Raw genomic sequence first — 27,555 nt, forward strand, 5'->3', positions numbered from 1 at the left:
GCTTACTTTCTGATTGAGCGAAACACCAACCTGTTGCAGGTACTCCTTATCGGGAACAACGGCTTGTTCCCATCGGACGTGCCTATCGTCGTCGACTTGTTGGAAGTGAACCTTAGTGTCTTTGAGAAAATTTTTACCCAAAACAAATAACTCCAAGCCTCCGCTGGCGGGACACGAAGTGAGCGATTTTTTACAAATTTCCGGAATTCCGGGTGGTTGGGCTGCAAAACACAACTTAGAATTCACAGATTTAATGCATTAATTGAGACATACTGCAAACGATCGGTTGCGAGCACACTTGCAGCGTCTCTTGTGTGCCATCGTCATGTGTTAGCGTCGTTCTAAAGATCATTCGACACCTCGTCGACTTCTTCTTGCTCCGATTTCCCAATTGATCCGGAAACCTGTGCTCCACATCGACATTCCTCTCTTTCAAAATCCCAACGCAATCGCAAGTCGCGCTCATTTCTTTTGACGGATCTAACTGCAATTCGATGACGCACGTGCCGTCGATTTTCTTCTCGACGCACGGGGTCGAGTTTTTACCGCTGACCTTGCACGCTTGGTAAAACATGTGAGGTGCCACTTTGCCTACGTCGGTTCCGATGAATACCTACGAAAATGGAAATTAGTGTTATTTCGACTAACGGGAAAGAGCCACAAACTTGTAATGTTGTAGGTTGATAGTAGCCCACCAATTGCACGACGGGAAATCCGTTCCCTTCCCGGTCTTTCACAGCACCGCGGCTGCCCTCGGTTTGATACCTCGCTCTGTGTTGTTGTTCCGGTTGTTTCACAATTGTCAGACTCACATCGGATGCTACATTTTTTATTAGGACAAAGATTTTTTTCTCATTTTTTTTTCACATACCATATTTGGAAGTGGTACTCAATTGAGTGGTGAGAGGAATTGGTGACGATGAGGGTTGCCTATTTGATAGAGGGATACACCGCGGGACAGCCCGCCCCGAAGAACTCGTTTGATTGTTGTTCATACTTAAGGAAGGAATAGAACCGGCAGGCGCAGTTCGGATTAACCTACAAACAATAATAAAAATAATAACTGGAGTAAAATTAAATTTGGTAGCGTCACTTCTACGTATAGAAAACTGTAATTTTTGTCAAGTTTAAAATTAACTTAAAACAACAATTACAACTCTCAATTCTATTCTTCTTGTACTTTATTTGTGATTAAATAGCGTTAAAATTGCAATGTCAAGAAACATATTTTTTTTTTAATTAAAAAGAAAACTTTTCTTTTAATTAGATAACAATATCTTATAAATTATCTTATAATTTTTTTAGGAATTTACAGGAAGTCCAGATAGATTGAGAAAATCGATTCAAGTGGGTTGACTTACGTTGTGCTGTCTTTGCAACTTCTCAAAGTTTCAGGAAAACAATATCTATCATTGACGTCTTCATTTTCTAATTTWATGTCCATTTTGAGTCTCTTAGGTTCGGCCCGTTCACCGTTCCACGTAAGCCGTTCCGACATACTATTGAGATGATGGGGATCCGCATGGTGGTCAAAACTGAAACAAGAAAATTATTGAAAGWRTAACAAAGTCCAAATGTGAAAAAATTATAATTTAACGTCGTAGGAGCGTGCCATCATCAGCCTAAATTTGGGTTACATTAAATATTATCACAAAATTTATAAAATTGAATTTAGAACCAAATTACTTTTAAACCAAGGAATATAATTAACGTTATTCCTGGGGCTTTAAAAAAAAATGTCCTCCCGAATTTTAAACAAAGCTAATGACTAGTAGGTACTGGTGATTCATCTGCCAAAACTACATGATAGTAAATGTTTTATTGTTGTCTACTTTCAGTTAGAAACAGATGCTATATCAAGAATGAGAGATATGGAGACTTGTTAAAACTTGGATCGTCTTCAACGCATTCTTACGTCAACGATAAATGATGCATTCGCGTGTTTACACAAAGTAGAAAGGGTCCAAATTTAAGATTTGATTGATTAAAATTGCAACAAAACCAGTTCCTTGTCGACAAARTCAAACATTATTWGCGTTTTAGTCAAGTTCAAGGAAAAAGTTATGTTGGAAAGCAGGCCACTAGGACAACAATTGAAGCTTCGTGGACGAAATTTTAGCTTTAATTGGGTTTATGAAGGATCGCATAAAATTTTACAACGGTCTTTAATCAGAGCTATATTGGCAATATTTCGTGATAATGATTTTATCGACTAATCATAATTTCTATAATTTTTTGCAGTCGTAAACTCGGAATAGATTTTACTTACCCTAGGCCGCTGTCGTTGGAATTATCACATGGGTCCAGACTGCGTCTGAACGCCGATCTCACTTTCGCTGGCATATCTCTGACCATGGCAAGACGTTTTCCACTSGGGGGCCGTCCAGGACGCCTTTCGCGAACCTGGGATCGCACACCGACCGTTGGAATTGTGCATAAAGTCATTTTTAAATTGCCTGGAACATAATAAGGTCATTTTTAAACCGCCTATTATTTTTTTAAATTAAGTCAACAAAGTTTAAACAAATGCCAGATAATGACGAGGTATAATTTTGTTTACTTAGGGCTTAAAATGTGGGTAGACATTCCTTACTAAAAATATATAAACGAATATCATCGATTTATCAAAAGAATTGTTTGTACATGATGCGTGTTATAACCAATACGATAATTTTTCAACTACGGTGCTAACGAATTAAACAAACATTCTATAAAGAAAATAAAGGACAATTAGCGAGAGAATACTAATATAATTGATAAAGCCACAGGCATTTAAATATGCAACTTGCGAAAAAACACAAAACAATATTCCTCATTATGTTAATACTAGCGTCAAGGACATTTATTAGCAACAGTAAAATTATAAATAAGTCTAATTTTAATCATAATTATTAGTGATTCAAAATAAATGCTTCTCTTGATTAAAAAACTTTGTTTAATTATACATACAGAGTATGATACTTTGTAAATTAATCGATTTATCTTACACAAACAGCGGTGAAAAAACATAAGACTTATTGTAAAGGTATGTGTAGACAGATAAAGCATYTGTTTAAAATGTTCCACCTAATAAAATTAATTATACGATTATTATGGCTACGCCACGTCATAGGATCAACCTTGCTCATGTGATGCGTTTCTATTTAATTCTTGACGCATCTACTACTAAAGCAATGTTATTAAATGTCTGCAACAGACATAAGTAATGAAGTTTTAATTTGGTCACTTCCAGAATTACCCACTTTCTAACTAGCTATTTACAGCAGAAATTTAAGTCTCCACAGATAACAAATTCTTTTCAATATCACAATTTTAGCATAGTTGGACTTCCAAGTATAAAACGAATAATTTTACGATTATCGTATTCCAAACATTTTTGTACAAATTTAWTTGAAGTGTTGTGACACAATTAAGATTTGTTTTGCTCGTTTATTAATTAATTTTCACCTTCCAAAAATCAGATATTTATATCGTTAAAATTAGTTGTTTGTAACCACTTTGATAAATTAGAATCTCAACTATCCAAACTGACTAAAACTAGTACAGAAAGATAAGACTTGTTGTGATGTTACCAAGTTGTTCGTTAAAAAATAGCTTTATACCATTTTAACGATATACGGCTTTAAGTGATAAAAATTCGTTTCCTCAGGTAATTACTGCATGGTACTGCAGCTTACCAAAACAAACAGTGCATTAAGCTTAATGTGCCTTAAATTTTTGTGCATCACTGAAAGTAACAGGACGAGAAAACACAAAAATTCTGTTTACAAACTTGAATTAACGAAAATGTACAAAAAAAAGGTCAAATAATGAGATATCTAAATGTTTTTCCCAGACACATGCTTATTGACATTTATTAAAAACATGAATTTTACTATGAAGTATGATGGAGAGATTATTTCTSCTACAATTAGTATATAAATATGTGGTTTGCTTCACAAATTTCGGAACATTGGCCATAAACGTGTCTGTAAAAAGTATCATCATACTATCTTAAGTGTTTCAAAATTTTATGGTTTTCCCAAATATTGGTTCTACAGAGTGATTAAAAAATTTACTAGTTTGATGAATCACGTGAAACAAGGCAGACTGTGAACTAATTTCTTCAGGGCGCAAGTTCGAGTTAAATCAAATCAGTCTTATTGAAATGCTATTGAACTTCAATTACTCTCATTTATTATTAACGCCAAGGAAAATTGGACTGAAAAAGGTTCCGAAAAAACTAAATTTGATTTCTCTATAGTTAATAAATAAAGTTTATCGATCAGTACATTGTTGTGTACACTGTTTGTTAAACTTGTCTACAATTCTCGAATAAACAAACATACATAATGGTTTTTAAAAAGGTTGTCTCTTCATTGCTCACTGGAAATATATGCACTACATATTCAAGGTTTCGACCGATTAGTTTAATTATATTTTCATTTGTTAATGCTAKGTATATAGTAATGTCGCTAAATTACCACAAAATGAATCAATCTTTAACATTAAATACTAATTTGGAAGTTTGGTAATGTCTTAAGTTTATTCAACGAATCAAATATTTAGTCCGATATTAAAGTTCACATTATATTGGTGTCAAAGTTAGATAGGGAACCATTTAAGTATTTAACTGTATAGATTTTAGATAATGAATATTGACATTTTAGTAAACAGCTTTATTTTATAATACCTACTACATCGATTTTGTTATAAAGGGTAAAAGAGTTTTGATAGAAGTAGCCAAAAACTGTATTCGGTCTACTTACTCTATTTTTATCAATACAAAAGTTAAATTAACTMTATAGTATATGTAAATCATCAGTTAGTGTTAAATGCACGTGCACCATGTAACCTTAGATGTTGTGAGAGAAATAAAGTATGTTTTAATTAATGAGTCTCGAAGAAAACTTGATCACCTTAACGAGTCCTTGTTACTAATTTTGAAAAATTGAAGTAAACATATAAAAAGCGCTCTTTAAGAGGCAAGACTATTGGTCTAAATTTATTTCTTTTGGCTCACAACCAGGCAAATATTTTAATAATAGGGTTATAAAAGAATCTCTCTGCAAACAAACAAAATAAATATAATTCTAAAAATTAGCCGGTAGGTGTATAGTTAGTGCAAAAATATTCGGATGCGAGGATAACAAACACAGACTTAAAACGCAATATTAATCAGTTTTCTCACCTTATATCACAGTTATTTTTACAAACAAAATAAAATAAAAATATCACAGTCAAAATACTACAGAGATCACAGTAGACTAGATTTAAAATGAAACTCACGTTAAATTTAAATCAACGGAAAAAATAATAATAAATTCACTTAAAAGCACTAAACTGCATTCCTCAACTTTATGACAATCATTGCTTTAAAAAAAAAATGATAATGCAAACACTGATAAACTAAGTATAGTTACACCAATTCACTTAGCAGATTCTCGTGAACTGAATGAGAGTTTTGAACGGACTCTGCTGAAATCAAGTGCGAATGTTACGCTTGCGCATAAACAAACCAATACAAATTCATTTCCCGCTCAAAATTTTCGGATTATATCTACTTTTCGAATCGGACGTCCCATATACCAACAAAATTTTTGTTTTTATTTAAAAAAGAAGTGGGAAGTTTTAGAACAGCCAATCGAACCGATCTTATTTCGACTCCCTCCTACACTAATAACCGTCACAAGAAAACAAATTAAGACGTCATCATTCATCACTAGAACTTCGGACGTTCTGACTTAAGCCAGATCTACGCTGTATTTTCAGTTTCGTTCTCTAAGCCAAACTGCTAAATTAACCTTTATGTTAACTTTGCCGTTTTTATCTCTGATACATTAAACCACACTTAATCCAATTTCAAAATAATAAGGTTAAGACCGTATTACGTCATGAATTTGTGACTATAACAACACGACGTTTATTATCATTTATGAATATTAACTGACGAAGGTCATCTAAGGTTACCAAATAAATATTTAATTACTTCTTGTTGCTCCTTTAGGAAAATATCCTATAAAAATTAACTTTACTAACACAGCGACATTTTAAAGAAAAGCTTTTCTCGAATGTTTTTATAATACTAAATCAATAGAAGGAACATTATTTAATTTTGAAGTAAACCCTCGAACGCAACCACTTGTTGAAATCTCTATCKTAGTTTCATCTCTTTCACATTAATTTGGTTTTCCAATTGAATGCATTTTGAATTATTTAAAGTACATTCAAAACATAAAAATTAGGACTGTTTAATGACTTGTTTGCCCCAAAAGTATTATTTCAGAACGTAATTACATTCCTATCACTAATTCCACAATAAATGCAATTAAGTAATCTTTCTAGAAGACAATCATTATTTCCAATCATAATTTACGTAGATGAATTATTAATATATAAATAAACCTTCGGTTCAGTCTGGACAGGTTTATAAAAGTTGCTATTTAATGATAAATGTTGTTAGTTTATCGAACAAGTCTCATACCTAAAGGTTGATCTTGAAAATAAAAAAATGCAAATCACTAAATAGATTGTGATCAACCGAATTTCAACATATTTATAGTAGTTATTATTATAAATTTGTCTGTAGCGGCAAGGATAATAAAAAATGAACGTTATATTAATATTTATTTTTATAATGAATAATCTCTACCTATTTGTAGGTCAAAATTTCGACCGAATATAGTGGGTTAGTTTGTTAGAAGTTAAACGTAGAGGTGAACAAATAAATTTAATTTAAAAAGTCAAATCCTCTAATTATTGTAGTGCATTATCAGTAATAAAAATTAGGAGCGGTTCCATTAAAGAGATGTCCTCTGCCCAGTCAATATTATCTGAAAAATCATAGAGATAAAGGCCTATCTGTTGTGTAATTAATGAGATAATGTACCAAGTGTGGATGAAATAATCTAAAAGAGCTGTTTTCTATCGTAGACGGACGTTTGTTACAAAACATTTAAATAAATTCTCGCAACATAAACCAACTTAACAGCAAAATTAAATACAGGCAGTGCTGGAAAAGTTATTTGAAATTGAAGTTATTTGAAATAACTAACCATTGGAGTATATTTTTCGCAAATATTCAAAAATGAATGTATCACCTTTTAAGATTAAAACGATTCATTAATCAAGGTACAAACTTCAGAATTCAAGTTTTTTTCACGCAACAAGTTGCGGTTAACAAAAAATTCTTTCAGACACGTGTCTAGGCAGCGAATATTTTAGTTTGTGTTTACCAAAGTGATCTGAAACTTACCCATTTATCGTTTAAGCTTTTATTAAATAATACAAGGTTAGTCACGAGAGGGTTATTTCTGAATTTGTTTTTGCCGCAACCCATTATACATATTGCAACAACTACTTGATTTCAAATTTTGAAAATAATTATAACTAAATCCACGATAGCTGTTATTAGTCTTGTCTCTGTGACATTATAGTAAAAAAATTATCTCTCAAACGATGCGACATGTTTTGTTATGTTTACCAACCGACTAGGAGCATGTTTAGAAGTCGATGGTAGACACTTCAAACACCTTTTATATTAACTTAACTAGTTAATTTATATGTTGAATTTTGATTAAATATAGGTTATCTGTCAATCTGACATTTCTGGCAAATTTATCCAACTTACTTTGATTTGTAATTTTAAAGAAATAACATATTTAATTTAGTAGTTTGTGAGATTGGTATTGTTGGTGGCGGCAAAAAAAAATTCAGAAATAACCCTCCCGTGAATAATCCTGTACATACCTACCTTTTTATTGTATTGTAGTGTAATTAAAATTATACATTTGTAAAGTTAACAAGTAAACATTTAATGCAATGTTGGTAAAAGAATCGTTCAAATTCGAATTTATGTAATGTATAGCTCCCTGAATTTAAATACATATATCAAAATGCAAATTAAAGTTACAATAATTATTATTCGCAGTACGTGATTGACTCTTAAATCGGGAGGTGATGCTAAACAAGTGTTTACACTTGTCGTTCATTGCCTTCAATAACAACACTATTTGCATTGTCTGGCTTCTTGATTAAATTTATAATTATAGAACGTCGAAGACGAACTATTTCTTTGTTCGTAATTTTCTGGAGATAAGAGGACAAAGGACGTTAAATCAGGACGATAGCAACTCCACAACAAACATATCCTTATAAAGTGTTTAAAAACCGGTTCGATTTTTGCACAATATTTAAATCCTACACAGCTTTCGTATGACTTGCAAAATTAATAAATTTCTATCTAATACGCGATTTTATAAGTATAAAAATATTTGGAAAATTACTTTGCATTTTGGATAAATTTATTAGGGCAAAGCTCTTGCATTGACGCAAATTTCGATACATGTTTATACGATAAAGAAATGCAGACGGAGGTCAACCTCAATCTGATTTTTTTTTTTTCAAAATCGAGAAGACTAGTTCTCAACTACCGATTATATTGTTTTGTTCGAAAAGACTAATTACACCGCAATAATGGCTCTCGGTTTTTCCTGATTGGAGACGATTTCATAAATATGTCTTTAATTGTTTCAATGATTGTGTCTTCTTACAAAATAATGTATTATTAATTTATTGTTAAGCAACTATAAAAATAACAAGTGATCGGGTCGGGTCGCCATTTTATACTACGCTGTAGGAGAAATGTGGACATTTCGGTCGGTTTTTTGCGCCTAGCAAAAGTTTAAATACCTACAGTGAGATAATTGTTTCACTCTCATTTGAATATTTATGATTTTAATGGTGTTCAAAATTATAATTCGCCGCAAGTATGAAGAAAAAAAATTGAAAAGAAATTTTGCTCAGTTCCTTGTTTATTTAATAATTTATTACAACTGATACAAAAAAAWTTCCGAAGTAAACAACAAGAAAGTACTTTTTCCACTCTTACTCCGTAAACCAAAATACTTGCTAWTACGTTTATTAATTGGTGCAAGGTCGTGTCGGTCAAGGCGTTTGCACAATAATTTTTACTTTATTTAATTCTGAGCAAATCTGATCAGGAAATGCTAAGTAAAAAACTTTTTTCGCAACCACAAGACGATTATAAGTGACCACTTTTTTTATACAAAGCTTAAGTTTAAGGCCGTCTGTTAATGTTTATTTTCACGCTTGAACAAACAATTTATATAAAAGTGTTTACGGTCTTATTTTGTAACTTTATAAACCTGTTAACTTTCAAACAGACAAAAAAATCGTTATTAACGAGTGTCTTGGTAATAAAGAYACTGATTTCAGGAGGAGAGGTGTGAATTCTGCGTTCAGCAGAAGAGAAAAGGTGCACGATTTATTGCAGGAGCCGTTATAAAATATGGACATCCACTATCACCTCTTAACATTTGATAAACAAAATTTTCTATTTATTGCTGCAAAAACAGCTTTCAAGTAATTTATTTGTAAAACATTCAAACGAAAGGCATTGTTTTTTCATGCGCCAAAAATGCCTATCTTCTACCTGGCATTTAAGAGCAGATTTGGAATAATTGCATGATCTTTAATTATTGAAAGATTGTATGTAGCCTTGATTAATTAAAACGTCAATGTAGGTAAAAAATTCCGATGGATGCCCAAATATCCGGAGGCAATTCAAAAATTCTATCGTATGGATATGTATTAAAATTATAACAATTTTTTATCACATCGAAATGACTAGTTCTATTTATATCCGCGAGATATCTAGTTAAGATTTTGGAAGAATAATTAATATTATATTAATACGATTATAATTAATTCCACGTTTGAAGGAGTTAACCGGTTATATCTGGTTAAAATTTCACCGTAGTAAACACTTTTTTACAGGTGTAGCACTATAAACAAGGACGATACTCGTTCTGGCCCATTACGAGTCTAGAAAGACTAGAATGGAATTTAATGACGTCAAACATTTCAATTGTAAAAAACTGAAATTGTGGTAAACATAATCCTGACATTTGACATATGATGAGTAATTTTTTGGTAAAATCGATGAACTGGCTTGTTTTTCGTCGAAGCCCCGATAACAGGAAACGTGAACTTTTACCCCGAATTCTCAGCAAAGTCCAAATTTTTCCGGAATCCTTGCGTTTTCTGGATTGAAACGGAACAAAATCTCGTCGAACGGGAAATTCTAGAAGCATACGCAGCAATTTAACATTATTGCACTTTATACCAATTGTTATCCGGTGAATAATTTATTTAAATAACAATAATTGACACCAATAAAGACGGCAATTTGTTAATTCACCATTACAACCAACTTTATTGAGATACAACAGCCATATCAAAAATCAATTTTTAATTTAGCCATTACAACAGTTTTTGTTACTTTGAATTTCACCTCGTTATATTTAGCTCGTGGTGCGTTATAATTGTGACAACGAATTGCTGCGACCACTAACAAGTATGTTTGTTTAAAATTGAATTAACAGTGATTGCTTGCAATTAAAGTAATACTGACGCAGGTGTAAAGTGAATAACAGTCTAATGAAATTATGCAGACTGGATAAAATCGTAACCCACAATTATGGAGATTGCCCATGATTGTTAGTATTCACTTTCTCTCTTTTTATGTTTCTGTAGGGTTTATGTGATCGTACTTTCATCATATAGCAAAATTTATAGGTCCTATGTTACTCTAATCAGACACAGAAATGTTTATATTCCCATAATAATGAACACGATAATAAAATTTACAACCTTTTTTAAGGCGTCCGAGAGAACATTCTGTCTCTACAATTTTATTTTTTGAAGGTTGATCAGTGCCGAGTTTCACGCATTTGGAAAAACCTAAGAAAACCTCAAAAATCCTTCTAAATGTCAGTTAGGACTGTTGCACCWAGTTCTGTTGTCGTTTTGTGAGCTTTCTAGACCTCTAGAAGTGCCAAGCATGAAGAATGAGGACGCATCACTTGTGTCTCATCTAATCCCATTTCGTAACACTCGTTCCCATCCTAATAATAGGACATTAAATGTGGTCATTGCAATAGCAGCAAAATGTCATGAGATGAGAGGTACACAGGCAACTAAACCATTACAGATAATCCGCAGGTTCAACAGACCGAAAATGAACTTTGGATTGAGTCGTCCCTTGCATGTCRCATCAGAGATAATGCTCTAGACATGTTGTAAACAACGACCATGTAAATAAATATAAGTTCCTAGCTTAATCGACTTGATTAGAATTTGTGATCGTTTAAAGGGTGCGCTTTACCGATTCAATTGCCTAACCTACACATTATTTTATTTGTTTCAAATCCACACTTATAATTAAGTTAGAAACCTCACAGATACGTACTCAATCTTCGTGCCAAGTGAAAGTAATCTGAATTAATATTATTGATCGTCAATTGACGACTCTATAATACAAGAATATCAGATAAATTGCACTTCCTAACAAAAACGCAAATGTCAGACGCGTGAAAGTATACATGTTACCTAAGAACAATTGATGCGATTATTTTTAGAATTTAATTATAGAAAATTAGTGTTAATTGAAATACCGATTATTAAATTTAAACCACACGAAMCTAACAATTTTTTTAGRTTAATTTATGTTTGAAGATATTGTGGATGGTGTGAATGTCCACTATATTTTTTTCTGTAACATGATTTAATTGAAATTAATTAGTGTTAGTTATTATTTTAGAACCACGTTCATTTTAAAAAAAGTAGATGTTTGGCGCGTTTTTCAAAAAGTGCGTCATCTCTCCCTGTTTTACCCTATACACATTTCTACATAGCATTGCTTTAAAATACAATACGAGCAACTTAAACCACATTACAACTCCACAGCACATTGGAACAGATATTATAATGACAATCAAAAGTAAAGAATCCAGAATGCATGTAGTTTTAAAATTGACTAGAAAATCGTTTCGTACAAAAGCTCGTTTTTATGTGAAGGAAAATAAAGAGACAATATTTAAAATGTTCAAGTAATTAAATTTCATAATTTGCTTTCACCTTTAGCAACCATCGCATACAAAGAAAAATTATAAAATTTGTATAGTTGCTAGAAAAATTCTTTACCTCATTTTACACAAAATTTTAAATAAAATCAACTTTTTGAAAGATACAGAAGATAAGATAAGATTTAGTATGTAGGTACCAATAATAATAATAATTGATTAATGGAGAAAACGAACATTTATTGCGTTTTACAATAAAGTAAACACATACATAAAAACTAAATTAATTCGTTAAAAATTCCTGTTTCAAAAATTTTGTGAAACAAGGCTAATTAATTTTACTTAAAACTTACATCTACAATACTTGGCTAAATATCCTTTAGAATTTTATAATAAAGTCATACAATAAAATATTAAATTGACATATGTTCATAGTATTGTCATATTTACATGTACCTATTACATATAAGTAGTTTAATACCTATAAAAAATACAAAAGAGATTTTACTTGGCACGACGCACGTCATCTGATGTCTCTTATAAAGGAAAAATGTAAAAAAAAATATGCTACGAGAAATAAATATTAACGAAAATAGCAAAACAGATATAGATAGATACATTTTAAAGGATATAAAGATAAAAACCAGACTCATTATAGGTTTGAAGCTCTGAAATGTGAAACGTTATGAAAAAGCTCTCGATTGTCGCTAAAAGCACAACTGAATAGATAATATATTGTGTGTAATTAAAATTTTGAACAATATGTATTTGTTAATTTTTAAAGCTGATAATTAGAGTGACATGTGTCAGCTATTAGATCATATTTGCAAACAAATTGGTTATTTGTTTGACCCTGGAAAGTGTTAATTTTAAGAAATTAACAAATTGCCACCGCGTTGTGCAATTTGTGAGTGGGCAATAAAGCTCATGTGACGGGAAATATTTTTTTCGACCTGGTGATACATATATGTAAATATACCAACGGCGAAAATTGCAAGAAAACATTGGATTTTAAATTATGTTCTGAAAAAAATGGTGTGACAATGTTTCAGAAATAAAGTGAATTAGGAAATGGAGGAATAATTATTGAGCATGAACGACTAATGATTTACGCCCCACTTTATSGATTATTATGTTTTAAATAATCTTCCGACCTCTACCAGGTGTAATTATATTTGACGCTAKTAGGCGAGAATCTGAGAAATAGTTAAATAAAAAATACCATTGTTCTTAAACAAGTGTGTTTAATGATTATTGTAATACATAATAAAAATAATTATTTTTAATTTTTGGACGTCACAAACTTAATCGCCGGAGTCAGTCAATAGCGACAGGAGTTAAAAACATTTTGATTTACCGTCAATTAACAACAATTAAGTTATGGAAATGAAATCAACTTGTTATTAACACACGTTAATACAATTGGACAAGCGTTAAATGTGCTGTTAATTCCTTGTAAACTTAAAGGTTACTACTGAGTCAATTGCTGGAACGATTAGGAAAATGTAACCAATTTTTAATTACCATATTAATGCAATACAAGTATGTAGTAATTAATTATGACCCATGTATTTTCGAAAATTACACAATTGTGCTCCTCAGAGCAAAACACTGTTATTTCATTCGAAACAAAATCCGGATTTAACCAGTTAGAAAGTACGGATAATAATAAACCAGTTAAACTTCACAAAATAATTGGCAACAGAAGAAAACACGTTTTACACATTTTTTGGCTACCGTTTTCAATTACTATTTTCAATCAGAGTATTTTTACATAAAAATTTAAAAATATGATATAGCGCCAAAAAACTAATAAAATTTTAATTTTTCTACAACTGGGTGTGAAACTCATTTACAAAATGTTATTGTCTACTAACGTGAGAGTTTAGTCAAAGAAACCAGTTCCAAAGATTAAAATATCAAAATACAAGCCCGACCTTCCAATAWCCCAATGACGTTAATTCATTTCTCTCCACAAGAGTGAATCAAAAATTTAATTATCAATTATCAGAAAAAAAGACTTAATTATATTCACTTCTATTCTTATAGGAAGTCTGTTTGAGACTTAAGAAAATTTATGGATAGATACTTTTCAATTCGATGGGTTAATCGAAAACAGATATTCTGTTTAACGCCTCTTCCCAGAATTATTAATAACTTTACATCTAAAGCAGCCCTAGAGTTTGACAGCTAATAAACATTGTAAGCTCTCCAAACCATGAAGTTTATTTTATTCGTCCTTAAAAATTTCTGATTTTGACTTTTAAATTTTTTACCAAGATGAATCTCTACAATACGATAGCAACGACTATCAGTAAGCTTTTCAGTGCAAACGAATAATTTATTTCATGTTGGCTTTACAGCTCAGCAGGTTATCTCTGTTCTATTTTAACGCGTATAATTTTTCTAACTCGCCAAATTCACGTCATAATTGTGTAACCTTGACTTGCTTTTATAAAAACGTTTGTTTGTAGACGGAAGTAAACAAAATTATATAATAACAAGAAATCACGTACACCTTTAATTTTTACTAGATAAAAATTTGGAACAGAATATTTTTTAACCAAAAATTTCGACAATCAGAAATTTGCATATGCAGTATAGAATTTTAACATCTTGACCCCATACACCGTCAAAACCTGGCACAGCTACGTATGACTAGTGTTGTGTCTAGCCAAGGTGTATGGACAAAGTTCGATCGTCAGTTCTATAATTATGAAAAGAATTTCTTAGTCTTTCATCAACATTCAATAAACGAAATGAAAGTTTTATTTTAGACATAAAATAAATGTGTAAATAAATTCCTTTGAAAACCTGACAAATCATACAAATTTTTCACAGTTTAAAGAAAATTCAGGCGTAACGTAAATTAGAAAGAACTCATTCAGGCCAAAAACACCAAGGTTGTTCTGAATAAGTGACTCAAGTTAGGTAATAAACTAATAAAGCTTACAARAACATACACCAAAATTTTGTTAATTGCTCTTTAAAAAAMCCCCTCCATAAATATAATTTTTAATTCATGTAAATAGAAAACTAATTAATTGAAACAATTTTTTTTGCTTCTTTTAAAGCATTTACTTGAAACCGGAAATTTCTTGTACTTTGTGTTTGTTTATATTATATATAAATATAGTGAGGTCTTCTATTTCGAATTTCGATTGACATCATTCAGTTTCATTGAAACTAAAATCAATAAAAAATAAATTAATGAGGTAGGGAAACACGTGGCTGATCTAAACTTACTTGTGAATAATCCAAGTTGTATTGCTTAATTTGATAGAAAGTTGTAACATTGTAAGCGATGTTAAACTATTTTTAGATTGTAGCCCACAAAATTACATTCTGTTTGACGTATTTTTAACTTTGCTTTCTCCATAATTAATATTAATCGTTGGTTAGATTTGAAACCTGAGTTTCGAGAGATTGGCGTTGTTGAAAATCAAAGAAACATTTAATTCTTGTAATCGAATCATCGAAGTAAAATTTTTGATCTAAACTAAAAGGAATGCAAACACTATTAATACTCGGATGCTATTTAAAAGTATTATTTATGAAGTAATGACAGAAATCTTAAAGTGTTTTGATTTTCAAACGTTTTTATGAAAGTAATAAAATTTTGCAAAAAATAACGTTTTTTGTTTACGCCTAAAATACACAAAATTTGTGTAAACATAATAAAATATATGAGTAAATTTATTATAAAAATTAGTTTATCCACTTCCTGCCATCATTACCCTAAAAACTTGCGCTTATCACACAATAGACTACGAAATTGGCATGACGATGTGTTTGGAAGCACGACCTTGCCCAGAAGTCTAGACTAAAGACTCACGATTTAATGTAACATCAGGAGTTATCCATGGGTCACCGATTTTGCATAATTTCATAAACAATTTCTATGCAAATGAAATGCGTAAACTGGAAACGAAACCCGGAACTCATTTTTCAGCCCTTACTTTCAGCGTATCATCCTAATCTACAGATAATTCAGAACCGATAAATGAATCCAAATGTGCTATTTGGCAATAAATTTTGTTTTTTCTAGGCAAAGTTTGTTTATACACCGGAGCAAGTTCAGCTAACGGTCAAAAACCCGAGTCCGGCGAGCAGGTAAAGCCTTGGTATCTCGAATTCGKTACATGTCTACCTATGGTCGAAAACCACGAGGCAATCACGAATTCGCTTTGTGATCGCTGAAACTACTTGTTTACGAGACTATCGAATCTAGCTTCAAATTGAATAATAGTGTTGTAATTTGGACGTTACCGTCGACACACATCTGAATGATCGATTTTTGATTGACCCATTATATTCTAGATTACCTTAAATTATATGCGCTATTAATTGTCTTTTTGGTCCTAATTATGTTTAAATGGGCTCCTAGGTGGCACCAGACCTCCGGCACCGRGTCTCATGGCATTGAAGCGATTGATAATTGGTCAATTTTTCCAAAATTTAATTTGTAGTACACAATAMATACAGGGTGAATATAAAGTATGGAACCAAGCGGTTTTATTTTTAATCATTTGCCTGYGGAAAATAATAATTAATATAAATTAAAGTAATATAAAAAATGTGATCGTAATTTCAGAACGAAATTTTGTTTTGTTTTTGAGTTATGCGATTTTTTTTTGTCAAAATTGCAATTTATGTGAAAAAAATCCTTAGAGTATAGCTTTTATGAGAAAAATGATTTTATAGTGGGTTGCCATTTAAAAAAAATATTTTTTTTGTAGAACTCAAAAATAAAAGGAAATTTCGAAAAATTTTATTCTTGTTAAATCAACACATTTTTATAGTACTTTAGTACTCATCAATTAGTTCTTTCAAAAAATAAATAGTTTAAGCAAAAAGCGTTTGGTTCCATACTTTTTATTCACCTGGTATATATTTCTAATTCGTTAGATTGTCATCAGAATGATGATTTCCTTGCAGGCTTACTAACCGCTCAATAATCATGTCAGCACCGTTATAATACTGTAAGAAATTATTAATAGAAGAAACTGATAGGGTAAAATGATCTACGACAAATTTTCTAACGGATTTCAGGTCTCCTTATAAGGAACTTTTTCTTGTATCCAACAAAATTTGCAATTTATTACTGAAAAAAAATACGCTTAAAAAATCAACAATAAATCGGACTCAATACAACATTAAAACTGCCGAAAATTTTCTTTATTCTTTTTATTTTAATTCATATTAATTAAATAAAGCTCACAAAAAGTTAAACAATAAAGAGAAAATGGATTCACAGCCGTCTTTAAGGAAATATGAAAATTTCTAACAAAAATTTCTAAATTGCAATAAACAATCAACAGAATCGTTTTATTCTTGGAACTTAATGTGTCTTATGACAAAATATATTTGGAATTTATTGAAATATTGTTTACCTTAACACGAGCTGTAAGTAAACAAAAAAATATTAAAATTTTATGCATACAAATTCTGTTAAATTTTTTTATATGTATTAGAAAGTGTGATGTTGATAAACTGCAAATCCCTTTTACATTCACCATATTTCAATAAATGTCACTAAGCCGAAATTTATTAATGTACATAAAAATCAYTTAGGTATAATTTTCTTTAGTCTTTGGAATACTTTTAACAGTTCTCATTGTAAAATATTTTCTTGGCTTTACTTATAACTGTTAAAACTAGGTAAATAAATATAACAGTAAGTTGAAAGTATAAATTAGATTTTGATSAATAACTGATACAAATTCAGTCAAATTTAATATTAAATTGATTAGAATACAGATATTATAAGCAGAAATGTGAAAGAAAACCTTTGCTGCTTCACCTTCCCTACATACATAAAATGATTAATTGAAATAATTTGCAATTAGTTAATCGGCATCTCTTTCGTCACGCATATCGTAGTGTTTTGTCACTTACACTTCAATAAATTCACGAGACAAGAGACAAATCTACGACAAGTCAAACATATTAGCATTGTATACGTCCATAAATTAAACACGTATTACATAATAAGGACGAGCTTTAATWCYGGAATTGGTTCTGCGAAACACGTTAACCTCCTAACATAAAGGATAAAAATTCAGATTGCGAACTCACCAATATTGGCGATTTTTTCAAGCAATTTTTTTATTTGGGCAAAGTACAAACTATTCATTTGTTTTTGGCACGGGCGTACCATTACTGTCCGTCTATATTAAAAATGGAAGAGCTATTTTTAACATTTATGGATCTWTTACCTGTCTTAAATACTTTCAATTTTTGCTTGCTTTTTCATCGTTATAATTGCACATCATCGTAATTTTTGATCCATATTTACATAATGATTTGAAGAGTGACGCTAAAAACAWTGYACGAATACTCGTAACTTTTGTTATTGTTACTTCTATATGTATATTGAGTAGAAGGTAAATGTAAAATTTATCACATTTCAATTAGTAAATGTAAAAGTAATTATTATCGTATTAAAATTACATGAAGGCATTCCAGACAAAAGCCGAGTGTAATGACCATATTACACGTGTTTTTTTTTTCGCGTGTATATCAACTGAAAGCGAAACATTTTGAAATATTTTTTTTCCTTAACTTAATATGAAGAATTTTCTCTGACCCGTAAATATTATTATCCATAATTACCATAAACAAAGTTTATACAATTATAATTTGATAAGTTTGAAATTCAGCAAAAACAGAAATTAAAAAAAAATTCATCATTACCCATTTACATACCTATTGGTTGGTTTAAGTAACATTTATAATTATTACATGAATAATTAATACAAACCACAAGTACGAGATCAAATCAAACCCACAACGCACAAGCTGGCGCGCTTACAAGAAGCTCGTTGAGATAATATGACCACTGAAAATTTTGCTGCCTCAAAAAAAAATCCTCAAGGATATTAATAGCACCTTCAAATAATAATTAGTAAAATCATAATTAAAAATCTTTTTCATGTGATACCTACACCAAAGTTTTTAATCTTTTCCCGTCAAAACAACTTTGTTCAACCCCATAGTAACAAACCACCTTTAAGATAAGTTTATGATTCCAAAGTTAATTCCTAAAGATAACGATACCAGGATAATGCTGATATGATATAATCGAGGATATAATTATTATGAATAATAATAGTATATGTATTATACAGGATTATATACGAATTACAACTCATTTCATCCTAGGATAATCTTTGAGGACATTTTTTCAACTTTTAAAAGTGTAAGGAATTAGTATAAATAAAATTGTTTTAAAAAGATGATAACATTATCTCTGTGGCAAACGTGCAGCAAATCGTATTATCCAATGTCCCAATTATTTTTTTTATCATGAGCAGACGTAAGCAGATTAAAGAAGTTGAATGGATTCTTCAAAACATATTATTCTAGTATTTCTAAAAATTCGTTATGTCACCTGTTTTTTCTCATGAATTACTTCCCAAAAATTCTCGAACGAATAACAGATAAAAGATAAGCTTCACTCGACTCTGCATATTTCTATTATGTCGAGTTGTAAAAAAAACTAGTTACTCACTTACTACTAAAAATTTCATTGATACCAAAAATATGTACAATAATAAATTTAACAGGTGTATAAAACTAAAATAAGTTTTATTACAAGCAATCTTATTTTTTGATCTTTATAGCAAAATATTGGCAAAAGAACATCAGTTTGCAAACTTGTATAAACATCTTAAAAACATATTTACTGACACTTTCATTTGTGTGTTCACAAGGACAACTGTTTTAAGTGTGACTATAAAACTGTGCTACTGTTATTTTCGCTAACATGATGAAAAAAGAATGCCGAGAATCTGAATCTTATGAAAACAATGAATCAACTTTTTTCTGTACTTTCTTAGTTCACTTCTGTTATTATTTATTTTTACGTTAAACTAGAATACAATTTGGCGCAAAAAGGTCGATGCAAGATAAAAATTTAAAGGAAACGACAAATGAAACGCTACGAAAAATTCGTTGTTATAAAGGAGTATATTGACCCATACAAGCTCGCAGTGTAGATATAAAAAAATTGGCATTGACATTGTGTTCAGAAAATAAAACTATGTAAATGTAACATGTTAAACGAAGACGGTGTAAGCACAAAATGGTGACCATTTGCGCAGCGTTTGAGTCTAAAATGTCTCATCAGATATAATGAGACATTTTAGACTCAAACGCTGCTATTATGTAATTGTAAAATATCAAAAAAAGTAAACATCAAGATTGATTGGGATAAGCTACGTCATGCGCACGTGTAGACATAATAATATAATTCTAGAAATCCTTGGGTTGTGATTCTTAGCCCCGAATTTTTTAAAAGGTATGTAGTACTGCATTTTATAGTAATGTGAACATTCTCGCCCAATATTGAGATTTAATAGTTATTATTGTTAGTTATTTGCTCTTTCAATGTAATTTACGAGACGAGTAATTTTTTTTCAATAATCGAGCTTCAAAGTATCATTTTCTTCTTTAGTAAGTCTAAATACCAAAAACTGCACTTATTTATCAATGCTTACTCATCCCCTACACTCCATTTATGATTAAAATATGTACCAATATCATTTATTATTAATCGAATTCTTGTACTGTTGCGGGTCATCATAGTGTCGTTGTTAGTTAACAGAATTTATACATACGAGTATAAAAGCTTGATATCTCGCGTCGATCACTTCCTTTTTCGAATAGCAAACTTTACATCACAAATAATATATTTACTCAAAAACTTGAAAAATAGACAAGTAGATCTTAATTGAAGCTGCCACCTAATAACTGAGTTAATCGGAGCGGTAAATCAGGTTATATTAATTAATACAAAGTTAAATGTTATCATAGTTTATTGTAAGATTAAAGTAAATAACAAATTTATATTTATACAATATTTAGTGAAGCACATAATCTTAGTAAAGTCAAATAGGCAGTTGGTAACGACAAAAGTAAACTGCAATAAAAGTTGGCTTAAATTGTTATTGACATTTTAGGTCAGATAAGATACTGCCACATGTCCGCATTGTTGGCAATGTCTTTTATTTTTTAATTTTTAAAATAACAAAATTATCTGCTGTTATCACTCTATCAAATGCTCTRCTACAGCAGAAATCCCTTCAATCAAAATTTGTTGTTTCTCTCAGCAATTTATCTTAAGTTTTATCAATCTGATGTGTTTAGACAAATGAGTTCAATTGCACGAAAAAAATTATACAAAGCACCTTCTGTGTAGAATGTTAGTAATATGTGGCCTTGCACCTTACAAACACCATTCTATATAAAATTGTTAGGTCACACCTCATTAAGTTTTACAAGTAAACAGTGACAAAATATATGAACAGAACTAATTGTTCTTTACAAGCAACAAATTTAATTAATCTAAACAATGATATTCTTGATCACAAATTTGGTAGATGTAGGAATCACCGATAAATGTGCATTTATCTATTCCCAGACAAACAATAAAATCAGACAGCCACAAAATGTATGTTACATAATCGATTAACAATTGCCCAAGTTACATATAATTACTTAACACAAACAAAACAAAAATCTGCTACAAAAGTTGCAAGGATAATTGAACGATTTTGATATTGCAAATGCATAAACGCAGTACATAAACAGTAATTAAGTAATAGTATTCATAGTTAAACATGTAAATAAAGATCGTATTCCATGGAATGGTGTACTAATTGTACGCTTTCCAACCACAACTATTTGGACAATGATCTCAAATAACACGACTTGCATAACGGTCTTAAAAACTGAAGATATTAATGATAAGATTTAATTTTAGGTTTAGTTGTTATTAATTAGTTAAAAATACAATAGGTGAAAGTTACTACATATATATCGCGTTTGCCTACGAGCGACTTTCATGGCATCATGCTCGTGAAGGGTGGAAGAAAAGTTCTTTCAACTTATTTGTTTTTCTTAATCCAATTCCAAAACTTATGAATAAGAGAAAGTTTTGTCATCTTTGTCCACAATAAATTCAGACAAAAATAATTCAGGATAACTAAAAAGTGGTTTTATTTATAAAAGTGAGTTTCTGGGTCTGCCAACTTATTTATCCACATGTATGACGCAGATGACCATGTGAAAATCACAGGATGGCTCGACCTTTGATAAGAGACCCAGTCTATTTGTTTAATATTATTAAGAAAATGTTTACGTTTGACAACACTTATCTCCGGTCAAAGGTACACAAATATCCTTAAGCTATTTCTGATTTCAACTAACTGGATCACACTAACTCGGAGGATAGTCGAGTCTCTACATATACACGTTCTCCAGTAATGAAGATAAAAAAATTAACGAAATCATTTCCGTCTACCAATTTGCGTCATCATCGACATTCACTCTGTATTCACTTGATAAAAAAGATCTAACACCTGTTGATATTGTGAAAGAGCCGGCAAACTAATTGGTATAAAAATAAACCTCTGATCCCATTGCCCGTTAGATCCACCAAGACTAATAATATATCATGGGCGTTTTGGAAAGTAGAACGTACTACTTAAAGCCAGACAAACAAGATGCACCCAAAAGCAGTGACTGACCTCGCAAACACTGAAAATTATTGACCAATTCCCAAAAAATCTAAGTTTTACGATTTACGTTCCAAAACACTTCCACACTTATTTTTTTCAGAGAAACTTAGAACTTACATCAGCCAATGTCCTAACAGGCCATGTAAATTTTAACACAAATACATTTCTTATAAGCCCAAAACCGAAGGCAAGAGGATTCAAAAGAAGAATTTAAATTGATTCAATCTAATCGAGTGCCTTCGCGAAATGTAAATATCTTCATATACTCATGCACCATAAAATTATTTTTATTCTTATAAACACCATAAAAAGCAGATGATAAAATTTTCAAAGAGATATATGAGCCGACGCTCACAAGGACGTCTTAGACTTTCGCAACATCTAATTTATTATTATATAATACATTATCTTGAATTTATGATTAAAAATAATGCGTGTAAAAATGACAATAATGATGAACACAATGGTAATACGAGTACAATAAGTTATGCCGTAGGTTTGGATACGTGACTCACCGCCAGGCATCGTTCTAATGTTTACATTTATGAATATTAACAAATGAACTAAAAATGGACTTTGTTAAATAAGCAATGTACCTAAAAAGTCACACCGCTAACATAGACAGAAACAAAACAAATTAAAAACGGTTTAAAAGTGAAAATAATTTAAAAGCTCTAGCATCAATACAACGGTTACATGTTTCATGTAGCTTGTTTTTTTAAGAAATTAATAAATTGCGATTTTTAAAGATTATGTAAAAATAGTAGTTGATTGAAAAAAAACGTATATTGTAGAGTACGTACAAAAACAGAGTGATTCAAAAATTAAAAATCAGAAATAAAAATAAACAATAAATTTTTTTGTATGTATGTGTATAGGTGCATACATAGACATACTCGTATTTACAAAGCAATTAAAATGTTCACACTTATACGTGTTATTGTAATATTGACTATAAAAATTATAAATTACACATAATATCATCCATTATGAACATTTTGGGCTTCAAAAAAAAAGGTACATTGATAAAAAATTACCTGATTTTGAAGTGTTTCCTTTTTCAGTCTTGCCATTTTTCTTTTGGCCCTCTAAAACAATTTATAAAGTTAGTATGCACAATTACAATTAATTACAATTATTTTTAATTATCTATARAACATAAATAATCAAAAATAAAAATCTACCAAAATCAAAATTTCTCTAACACAAAATCAGCCGAACTTAGAACTACCTACTATACATATCTACTTCGCACATCAGAAACTCAAACAAATTAGCTGTYTGATTTTGAATTAATTTGGAACAACAGACCTATTTATCTGTTTTGTTCGTTATTTTCCTCAAATGTTTACTTTTACGGTATCAAAATTACGATCCAATGCTTCTTATAGGTCTTTAACCCTTGAATTTCTACTTCCCTTTCAATTCCCGATGCCCAAAATTATTTACTGTTATGATAATGAGACCCATTCTGCATGGAACAGTGAGTTTTGTTTACGGAAAAATTACTTCAACCATATTTAGAGCATAAAAATATTTAGAGATTTCTACGTGGGATTTTATTTGATAAATGGATGCGTATTTCATATTGAAAAGTTTGGTCGATTTCACACATTCATAAAGTGATTTGTGTTCTTTATATTTCTAATAAACAAGATACTTTTAATAAACTTGAAAAGATTCTACAAAAATTTTAAAAAATACTTGTAACTCTTTCGACAATACACTAAAACAAGGTCGGTCATACTCTAAATATTCATGTACGTTTTATGCATTTTATAAATTTTCACTACAAGTCTAAAGACCTATTACACATAATCACTAGTTACTACGTGTCTCGCAGTACTCTATCAAAAAWACAAAAAGTATCACATTAATGTAAATATGAATTTTCATTTTTATATCAAATTTATTGTATTTCCTTTTTTCCTTTACAAATTAATTACAGAAAACAGAAACAATGTGAAATTGTGTTTATGTATTACATGCACGGCTATATCCATATAGGTAATAAAATGATCATTAAAATATCGGAATATAATAAAAGCAGCAAAAACCACTAATTACTTCATGCCCATTAAATACATTTACTAAATCAGAATGAGATAAATGTAGATTAACTTCCTGTAACCACTTGTCAAATTAAATTCCTTTAAGTTGTCTAATCGTTAATTATAAAACACCATTCGAATATTCGCGTTTGTTCATTAGTTGTAATTGAAATACTTTGTTATGTTGTCTATCTACCGCAATGAATATTGTGTCATTTTTGTTACCAACATAAAATGGCATTTTCTATTAGGTAAACACTCATAGCGCAGTAAATAAAAAATAAACATTTAATTACAATTAAATACAAAGTCTTTTTTTACACTTTTAATTTGTTCTATTTTTAGCTCAAAATTTGTTCTATTTTTAGCTCAAAATTTGTTCGTGTTTAAAAGTTGCAATTTATTTGAAGTTTACCCGTGAAACTGGGTTATAGTTAATAAATTATCCGGTGAAACAGGAGCAATAAAATGCTTTTTACTCAAAAAAGCATGCAAAACTGTAAAAGTTTAAATTACACTTAGTTATACCTACTATTTGAACTGCAAGGATAACGTAAAAAATTCAATAGCAGATGATATCTTTACATGAGTATACTTTTAAAACTGACTCAATTAAAAACTTTGTTAATACTTACATTAATTTACAATAACAGTTATCTCTGAATATATAGTAGGATTAGTATAAATCTGCTATAAAACACCCATCTGTTGCAGGATTTACAAGATAATTAACTTTTTTTTCATCGATCAYATCCTAATATAATTATCTAAGTACAAGCATACTTCAACTCTTCAATTTAAGTAGCGTATGTTTATGTCAAGGTAATATAAGATTTAACTATCATCAGTTACTTTACAACACCTAAAAATAAAAATAAATTAAATAAAGTCGYAAAAGTAATAACAAGTAACATTTATTGTCAACCATTTTTAGGTTTAGTTTGTACTCTTGACCGTAAAAAATTAGTCATTTGTGTTAAAGTGGCTGTTTTYTTAATAATTACAGTTTTTAAATAAAATTTGGTTTAACCCATGCATGACTTCATGCATAACTTGTCATTTTAAATACATTGAAATTGATGGTCCAGGAGTCTCCAAAGGATCTATCTAATCATGATAATCGCCTGAAATGTACGTTCAAGGCTACTACAAACACGTGCCGAGCCAACTGATTAAAAAAAAAGTATAACTTTTATCAGCGTTTGTTGCTAAATTGATATTCCAAATGATAAAATAAAAATCGTTGCCTTATACATACTAAAATAGAATTTCATCAGTGTACCCTCGTAGAATACAAATTTCGTTAATAATAAACTTCGTAAATGTATAATTATGCTAATAAGTTATCTAAAAACTCAAGAGTTGACCAATTAGCATCGGCATGACTGTAATAATTACCGCAAATATGCTAAACACTTCCCTACTATTTTATACAATTAATTTTAATTTTTATTGCTCGGTTTTGAATGAGTCGATTCATTCATAACTCATTTGGCAAATCCAAAGTGAGTTTTGAAAGTAACTTCCACGGAATCATTTATGTTAATTGCAAGCAAAACCTACCACAAAAAATTACCACTCGAATGACGTCAATGCAGGTACAAATTATACTCTCTGAACACAATTTGTGTAGAAAAACAAAAATTTACATGTTTTCTTCGATTTTTTGCAAAGCACGTATTAGAAAACAAGTTATTTTTAATTAATAAACAGTAATACTTTTCAGATTGTTCAACCGCAAAGGTGGTAAACAACTTTCAGGTTTAATAAATCAAACAAAAAAATGCATCTTAACAACTACTTATTAGTTCAGTCTTTACACAATTACATTAATAAGGTCGACACGATTTTTAATTAGATTCGTGATTTAAATAAATCTTCATTTATGTAATCTTTATCCCCAAAGAAATTAGCTTCAGATAATTCTCTTCACTCACACGATCCGRGACAACCACGACTTTAAGTAATCTGTAGGGAAGACTTATTTCTACATTTATTACGCCAGTATTTTCCAATTTACTCTAACTAAAAGTTCAAACGCTTTTCAAAATAAAGAAAATTAAATTATTACCAAATACAAAAGCCGGCTTTTCAGTGTATAAACATCTGAATAATTTATAAGAAAATTTGATTTCAAGCGTAGGTATGTTTTTATTATTACACATGCTAATACTTTCATTTCAGTGGCTACCACAAAAATAGCAACGAAGGTCGGACCAACTGGTTCGTGTCAATTCTACGGAATTAAAAAAATCAAACTTCTATCATCAATTATGAGAGAAAAAACATTGTTAATTTATGATATTTTCACGGTCGATAGAAAAATGAAAGAAAAATGGAGGTCAACGAAGGGTGAAGGTCCATTTAACGTTACACACATTTTCCTATATCTATTCAGTCATGAAAAAAATAAAATAAACGTAAGGATTCGGACTTTTTCCAATAAAAAGTTTGTGGTGCAATTTTAGCTTCTGCCATGGCAACCTACATGACACTCAATGACGTCAAACGGTCTCCAAACAAACATCAAGTCGACGTACCCTTATATCARCTCTATTAAAAATGGAAGTGTGGCTGTTTTGATTATTTTTCTGTTCAAAATAGCTTCTCTTCTATTATGGGGTCGTGACATATCCGACCGCATTTAGTTTAAAAAATGTACTTTACGTCAACATGTCGATCAATATTGAATGTAGACGAAAAATTATATCAAGAAGCAAATATTTGTACAAGTAAGAAATAACACGGAATGCCGAAGATGCCTGAAACCATTATTTGAAAGTCCCAAGTCCAACTCACGGTCGAGTGGGCGCAAGCTTAATTTTGCACCAAAAACTGACTCACTACTAGGTAATCAAGCGAATTAGTAGCATAAACGTTGACTATTAGCCAATACAATAAACTGACTTGTCATTACCTTAATGTTAATATTTATCGTAAAACACTCACGCAAGCAAGTTATTGTTGTTTATGTACGACAATTATATTAAGGACCATAGTGTTTGATTGGGTGAATAAAGATTGCGGTTAATTTTCAACCATTTCTTTCGAGAGTAAAGGTTATCGACTAGCTGGTATATAGCCACGAGGGGAGAAAGCATCTCCATAATATTCAAT

At 30.4% G+C, this 27,555-nt stretch overlaps 1 protein-coding gene across 5 annotated transcripts in view; it reads right to left on the reverse strand.

Moving 5' to 3' along the window:
- Positions 1-27,555, reverse strand: part of LOC123013437 (nuclear factor of activated T-cells, cytoplasmic 3) — a 52,596-nt gene that overhangs the window by 6,320 nt on the left and 18,721 nt on the right. For 2 of the 5 annotated variants that reach the window (XM_044411941.1, XM_044411940.1), the window contains exons 3-8: positions 2,270-2,456; positions 1,362-1,535; positions 872-1,038; positions 666-820; positions 274-613; positions 31-221 (exon numbers count right to left, since the gene is read on the reverse strand). In XM_044411941.1, the coding sequence (XP_044267876.1) occupies positions 31-221; positions 274-613; positions 666-820; positions 872-1,038; positions 1,362-1,535; positions 2,270-2,456 (1,214 nt within the window). Of the gene's footprint in view, positions 1-30; positions 222-273; positions 614-665; positions 821-871; positions 1,039-1,361; positions 1,536-2,269; positions 2,457-5,170; positions 5,488-23,424; positions 23,476-27,555 lie in introns of those variants that run through there. The other 3 variants (XM_044411944.1, XM_044411942.1, XM_044411943.1) reach the window with 3 other exon arrangements.

This window comes from Tribolium madens, unplaced genomic scaffold, assembly GCF_015345945.1.
Source record: "Tribolium madens isolate multiple individuals breed KSU strain unplaced genomic scaffold, Tmad_KSU_1.1 Scaffold_96;HRSCAF=242;Tcas5.2_LG5, whole genome shotgun sequence".
In the NCBI taxonomy this organism is placed as follows: domain Eukaryota; kingdom Metazoa; phylum Arthropoda; class Insecta; order Coleoptera; family Tenebrionidae; genus Tribolium; species Tribolium madens.